The sequence below is a fragment of the Seriola lalandi genome, unplaced genomic scaffold, assembly GCF_002814215.2.
Source record: "Seriola lalandi dorsalis isolate HSWRI2012SDOR001 ecotype SW California unplaced genomic scaffold, Sedor1 jcf7180002054902, whole genome shotgun sequence".
In the NCBI taxonomy this organism is placed as follows: Eukaryota; Metazoa; Chordata; class Actinopteri; order Carangiformes; family Carangidae; genus Seriola; species Seriola lalandi.
In genome coordinates this window covers 845,319-852,066 of record NW_019525454.1, presented here as the reverse complement: position 1 = coordinate 852,066, position 6,748 = coordinate 845,319, and the positions used below count along the sequence as shown (strand labels likewise).

The 6,748-nt window shown below is 46.1% G+C and overlaps 2 protein-coding genes across 2 annotated transcripts in view; both read left to right on the top strand.

The window, feature by feature from the left end:
- The window catches only part of atg14 (autophagy related 14), an 8,685-nt gene extending 6,642 nt beyond the window's left edge, over positions 1-2,043 (top strand). The window contains exon 12 of the mRNA XM_087169644.1: positions 100-2,043. Within this exon, the coding sequence (XP_087025770.1) occupies positions 100-280 (181 nt within the window). The 3' untranslated portion in view covers positions 281-2,043. The remainder of the gene's footprint in view (positions 1-99) is intronic.
- A 2,322-nt stretch (positions 2,044-4,365) lies between these two features.
- Positions 4,366-6,748, top strand: part of LOC111672846 (uncharacterized) — a 14,846-nt gene continuing 12,463 nt past the window's right edge. Inside the window, exons 1-7 of the mRNA XM_087169643.1 lie at positions 4,366-4,687; positions 4,739-4,780; positions 4,848-4,880; positions 5,416-5,478; positions 5,773-5,850; positions 6,140-6,202; positions 6,347-6,436. Coding sequence (XP_087025769.1) covers positions 4,366-4,687; positions 4,739-4,780; positions 4,848-4,880; positions 5,416-5,478; positions 5,773-5,850; positions 6,140-6,202; positions 6,347-6,436 — 691 coding nt within the window. The remainder of the gene's footprint in view (positions 4,688-4,738; positions 4,781-4,847; positions 4,881-5,415; positions 5,479-5,772; positions 5,851-6,139; positions 6,203-6,346; positions 6,437-6,748) is intronic.

Here is a 6,748-nt window from a genome sequence, read left to right as displayed (position 1 = left end):
TGTGTGTGTGTGTGGGGGGGGGGGGTGAGTTGACATCTCTTGACCAATCACAGTCACAGCAACAGCTCGGTGTAACTTCCTGTCTGGTGGTTTTCAAAGTAAAATCTGTTCCTTGGTAACACCTCCTCCTCCTTCTCTTCTTCTTCTCTTCTTACAGTCCATGGATCTTTCCCAGAGTGCATTGCAGGTCTCCCAGCCCTCTGCTAACACTGGCGGGATGATTTCGTCTGCCGCTGCTTCTGTCACTTCCTGGTTCAGAGCTTACACTGGCCAGCGCTGATCAGCCAGGACTGGACTGGTACAGATCTGGACTCCTGGAGGTCCCGATTAGGAGCGGAGTGGACTGGGGTCAATGGTCAGGCTGGCAGATCAAAGGTCAGCTAGTAGATGAGACTCTACTGACACTAGAAAGATCAGGATTCTGAAACTTCCTGACATCAATCTCCATGAAGCTTCACGTGTGTCTGACCACGTCGACTTGAACACACGTGATCCGACACCCACATCCATGGTTTTGTGTGCAGCTCATACACCAGCATCTTTGGGAGCAAAGTGAGACACAAACTGAAAAACAAACCAGACCAGGTTCATAAAATCCTCTAAGATTCATTAAAGTGGACCAGCAGGTGAACCGGATCCAGACACCCGACACAGCGTGATCTGTGTGTGTTCATCAAGTTTTATTAGACACACACTCTAGACAGTCACTCGGCGTCACTGATGAACTTTATTCTGTAAGAAATGACTTGAAGTTCCTGGATTTAGCTTCAGTATATAAACATGTGATAACTTAGACGTCCTGGTCCTTGAAGGTTGATTATGTGCTGATGTGAAATCGACTCAAGCGGATCGATCCTGTAGAGAGAAGACGTCTCACTCTGATGGATTTGTTGGAGCTACAGAAACATGCTACACGCTAAAGCTTTAGTCATTGACTTGTTCCCACCTTCAGATAGAAATGTTGGAAACACAGAGTGGAGCCTCTTCCCTCACAGAGGATCTTTGGTTCAGTCGAGTTAATGTTGATTAGCTAACAGCTGATAGGTCAGGTTCTCTGCTCTGATCCACCTGAGGCTGATGACCACACAGGATCAGTTTTATTTCAGCTGGATCCATTCAAATATTGGATGCTGATCAATGTGATCAGATGGTTGATTAATGTTAACGACTCGTCCTGAACAGTTATCATATGTCAGAGCTGCAACTCATCAATCAGCTGATTTGTCTGATTAATCAATTATTGATTTTCTCAGTGAATCATCAGAACGTCTTCAGAGACAATTGATTGATTATCAAAACAGTTGATTGATTATTTCTGTCTAATCGTTGCAGCTCTAGTTTATATGCTGATCATTCATCAATACGGGACTTCAGTTAAAGTGTTTCCATGACATCTGCTCACCTGTCGACACGCTCACCTTTCGACACGCTCACCTGTCGACACGCTCACCTGTCGACCCGGTCACCTGTCGACACGCTCACCTGTCGACACGCTCACCTGTCGACAAGCTCACCTGTCGACCTGCTCACCTGTCGACCCGGTCACCTGTCGACCCGGTCACCTGTCGACCCGCTCACCTGTCGACCAGCTCACCTGTCGACACGCTCACCTGTCTGTCGAAAAGTTCCTGTTTTTATTTTCTCTTTTTCTTTTTGTTTGTTTTTACTCGTCTGTTTCAAACAGGAAACAGGAAATGGACTGACTCCTGAACGCTGCTGTGACGATGATGATGCTGACGACAGTGGCAGCAGTGCAAACAAACATTGGTTACCATGGCGATGACAAAGCTTGTTTACAAACCCCCCAGTGGAACTGAACAGGGTGGAGAGAATGGGGCCGTTCACACTGGACTGAGACTGAAGCTGAACTTAAAGTCAGACCGGGTCCAGCTGGTCTTCAGCTGGACCCGGTCTGGACTGGACTCAGGAGCAGGTCTATCACACTGAGACCTGGACCTGATCAGGTCTGACGTGTCTTTGAAGCAATATGACGTTTCTCTGTTGATTTCAAATAAAATCCACTTCCTGGTTTTGGTCACTGAAGATGTTTTTTTTTATAAATCACTCCATCTACTCAGGTGCTAAGATTCTAAACTCAAGGCTCACTTACTGAGCTTTTCCCAGAGCTTTCAGCACCTCCTCACAGCCTTTCTCAGTGAAGTTTCTCAGATGTCCTCACATTGACCCAGGTACAGGTTCTGTATGTTTTCTTTTGAATAAAACATTTAAGTGTGTTTTCTTTTTGACCGCGCCTCCAGACAGGAAGTTAGACCAACCAATCAGATCAATAGTCAGGTGGTTTATTAGCTCTAACCAATCAGCAGCGTCTTCATCGTTTCTCTAACTCGTCTTCGCTCAAACACTAACTTTCTTCTCCAGAGAAGGTGACACCTGTGGGAAGATGACCTCTTCCTGGAGCCCTCGCGCTGTGCTCTGATTGGTGGAGGTCAGACTGGAGGCTTCAACATTCTCCGTCTGTGTCAATGTGAACAGCTGTTTTCTTCTACGTGCTTGCTATGAATTCTGGGACGGAGTGTCCTTAATGTCTGAATTAAGGTTTCTTTAAATTAAAACAGTTGCACAAAACACCTTTAGTCTTCTTAAGGTTTCCTTACAAAAGTTTTTAAGGTTTTCTCTTCATCACTTAAAGTCAGTTAAATTGTTGCATAAAACACCTTAGAGCCCAAAGTTCACCTGGTGAAGTTCCTGTCAAAACACCAGGAGGATGATGCAGAAGCTTCTTTAATGTTACCAACTTACCAAAGGTGGGCTAATGGAAGCAAATCAACGGTCTCCATGGAAACAGTAGAATTTTACTGCTGTAAAATCTTTGTCATTGCTGCAAATTACTTAACCTTTTTTCTTAACTAAGGAAACCCTTTATGCAACGCTCTTAAGTTACTCCATCTGCTCAGGAAGAACGAGTGTCTCCTGAACGTCATAAATGATCTAGCAGAGAAACAATCAGAACAAAGGTTCGTCCAACTCTTCCCTGAGTCTCTGTCCTCTGCTGACGATGAATCAATTGTTCAGAGCAAACTTGCCGTTTTTTGCCGTTTTTAAATGAGATGTAGAATAAAGTGATTTTTGAGGAAACATCCCAATTTTAACCTTAAATTTTATTTATATTTTGTCACACGTGGTTAGTTCACGGACCGTCGGAAAGTTGTAAATCCGACGATTCTTTCTGTTTTTCCAGCGTCAATGATAAATACTGTATTTTCTAAAAGAAGAGCCCGACCGAAAAAAACCAAAGGTGTTTTATTCAATGTTTCAACTCTATTTGTTGTGGAGAGGAGGAAATCTCTGTGTATAATTCAGCTCCTGAACCACTGACACTGAAGGAATCCAAACCAGGAGAAGACAACAACTCCCATGATCCCTCACTGCTTCACCAAACTCTGTCTTTTGTTAAATGTAAAGTGTAAAAGCAGATTCACAGATAAGTTACTGTGAGAAAATCCACTTTACATTTACACTTCAATATCTACAGGAAGTGTTGAGAAAGAAAATGTGAAGGAGAGGAGTCATGTGATGAAGCAGCAGCTCACACACACACACACACACACACACATATGATCCTCTGTGAGTGGTCGCTGACAGCAGAGCCGTGCACGGGAGTGTGCACGTGACAGCAGAACACACAGATCCTCTGAGCACTGAGGTCTTTGTGTTGCTGCAGATTAGCGTGTTAGCTATGTTTGGTATGCAGCATCAGTCCGACCCTGACGGAGCCTCCTGCAGGCTCCAGCTCAGCATCCAGTGTTGTAGTTGTTGTTGTTGTTGTTGTTGTTGTTGTTGTTTCTCACTTAGTGTTTGTTTGTTCAGGCTCAATCATACGCAACAGAGTATGACTCCATTTAAACATTTCTGTTCCCCCAGAGCTGTAACCTGCGTTTCATGGTCTTCATCAGTGGATGATGTCACCTGATGAAGCTTTGGTCACAAGATCTGGTTCCTGATGTTTCTCCATCCTGGTCAATGACCTTTGACCCCAGCTGAGAGCAAACAAGAATTCATTAACCAGATAACACAACCGACACCCTGATAATTTACCTGTCTCACCTGTCCAGGAGCCAAACATGTCGCCCTGCAGGTGGCGCTGGAGAACAGGTCAGTGACTCGTTAAAAAGATTCATCCTCTGGAGAACAGGAGGACGACTGATCTTTACTCTGATGCTTCTTGTGTTCACGGGAAAACAAATGTTCATGTGAGTCGACTCATTCATCCCTGCTTGAAGGTTCCTGCTGCTGCCTCGCCAAGATTAGTGTGTGTGGTGTGTGTGTGTGTGTGTGTGTGTGTGTGTGTGTGTGTGTTTAAGCTGTTGGACTGCTGCCTGTTCAGCAGCAGGTTGTGTTTTCAGGATGAAGTCTGCTGCTCTGTTTCTGCTGTTCTCTCTCTGGTCATCTCCATTCAGTCGGGGACAGTCGGCGGCTTCTGTCCCCCAGGAGGACGACACAGGGACGGGGGCTGAAGTCCCTCCACAGCTCCCTGTCCTCTGGGACGAGCTGCGGGGGCTGAAGGCGCTGGTCCTGAGCCTGAAGGTTGAGGAGGTTGAGCGGCGTCTGGCCCTGCGGCACATGGAGAGCCGGCTGAGGGACGTAGAGGTGGGGGCTGAGCAGCAGAGACGGAGCCTGGACGGACTGGAGGAGACGGTGGTCCGACAGACGGAGGAGCTGAGCAGCAGCGAGGAGAGGACGGAGGAGGACAGGAAGCTGCTGATGGAGCTGAACTCAGATCTGAGGATGAAAGTGGAGATGCTGGAGGAGCAGAGCAAAGGTGGGTGTCAACAGGTGGACAAGCGGAAGCTGAAGTCCATGTCCTCCATGTTGGTCCTTCATCACAGCTCAGAGCTTCTTCGTCTGGGTTCTTCTGCTCTGTGAACCTGTCACCTGGTGACTGAGCTGATCCACGTTTCATATTCATGAGCTTCAAACCAAAACGTGTCAGGAACCTAAAGTCTCAGTAACTGATGAAGGTGATGAAGGTGATGAAGGTCAGTGTGTGCGACTCTGATCAGCTGGTTCTGATTGAAATCATCACTTCAGTCTGTTTCAGTCTTTGTGCAGCTGCTGGTTAGTTATTTTCATCGACTTCCCAAGTTTTTGTTCCGACTTGAGGAGACGCTCACATGAATGCTAAGGTATAAACATCTTACTTTAGCCTGTTAGCATGCTAACATTAGCTAATTAGCAGACAACACAGTGTCCAGCTGAGGCTGATGGGAACGTCATTAGTTCTGCAGGTGTCCGGTCATGAACTGGACTCATTAAACTGTGACCTGAAGGTGGCGCCAGAGGAGAAGTGCGAGGATGGTCAGAGTCACAACAGTTCATCCTCAGGGGAACATGAACGTCACATGACATGATTGGTTGTATCAGTGTGTGTCATCCTGCTGTGTGTTTGTGTCTCAGCGCTTCAGTCCGGACTGAACGCCAGCGAGAGCTCGCTGGAGAACCTGCAGAAGAAGAACACAGGTGAGCATGAAACACAGTGAAAGTATCAAAGAGGAATGAACACAACTTAAAACAAGCCGTCAGAACATCTGTTAATTTGTGATGTCATAATGAAACAGTCTCCACCCTGAGCCACGCCCCCAGCCCAGACACCACCTTCTTCTTCTGGATCTAAACTTCAAATAAAAACCTTTAAAACTAAAATGATTTTGTAAGAATCAAATAACTATTTGAATGTATTTAATAGATTATTATTATGAACGGCTCAGGTGTGTCTCTGGTTGCCATGGTAACCGTGTGTTGGTGTCTCCACAGCTCTGTCGGCAGAGCTGCCGTTCCTGCAGACGAGACTGAGGGCCAGTGAGAGCACAGTGGAGCAGCTGAGGAGGAAGAGTGAAGGTCATCATCATCATCGTCATCTGATTTAACGTTCACACTCCTCCTCCTCCTTCATCGTCCTCATGTTGTGTTGTTGTTGTTGTTGTTGTAGTTGTTGTTGTTGTTGTTGTTGTTGTTGTGTTGTTGTTTTGTTGTTGTTGTGTTGTAGTTGTTGTTTTGTTGTTGTTGTTGTTGTTGTTGTGGTGTTTTGTGTTTTGTTGCCGTTGTTGTTGTTTTGTTGTAGTTGTTGTTGTTTTGTTGTAGTTGTTGTTCTGGTGTTGACTCTGTTGTCTGCTGGTTTCAGTCTTGGCCGTCAGACTGTGTCACACTGAGACTCTGACAGAGGAGCTGAGGAGACAGATCTCAGGTCAGATTCCCTCCACCTGTTTTAGTGTCAATCAGCTGGTGCACTGATCCTCCTCCTGTCGCTCCGTCAGACGAGAGTTTGAGATGCAGGTGAATGAAACACTTCACTGTGTCAAAGTTTAACTTCATCCAAACCTTCCCCCAGTGTCTGCAGCCGCCAACGCTTCATCTGAGTCTGAGGAGTCCGACCGCCAGCTGGTCGTCCGTCTGCGGGAGCTGGACACAAACTCTGAAGGTGATCCAACTGATCGATCACTTCCAATAATCATTCAATCAGTCACACAGCTAACTAATCAACTAATCATTTTCATCAGTTCTCCAGTGTTGTTTATTTAACCGATAGTGTAAAAGAATGATGAATGTGTGTGTTTGTGTGTGTGTGTGTGTGTGGGTGTGTCTGGGTGTGTGTGTGTGTGTGTGTGTGTGTGTCTGTGTGTGTGTGTGTGTGTCTGTGTGTGTGTGTGTGTGTCTGTCTGTCTGTCTGTGTGTGTGTGTGTGTGTGTCTGTCTGTCTGTGTGTGTGTGTGTGTGTGTGTGTGTGTGTCTGT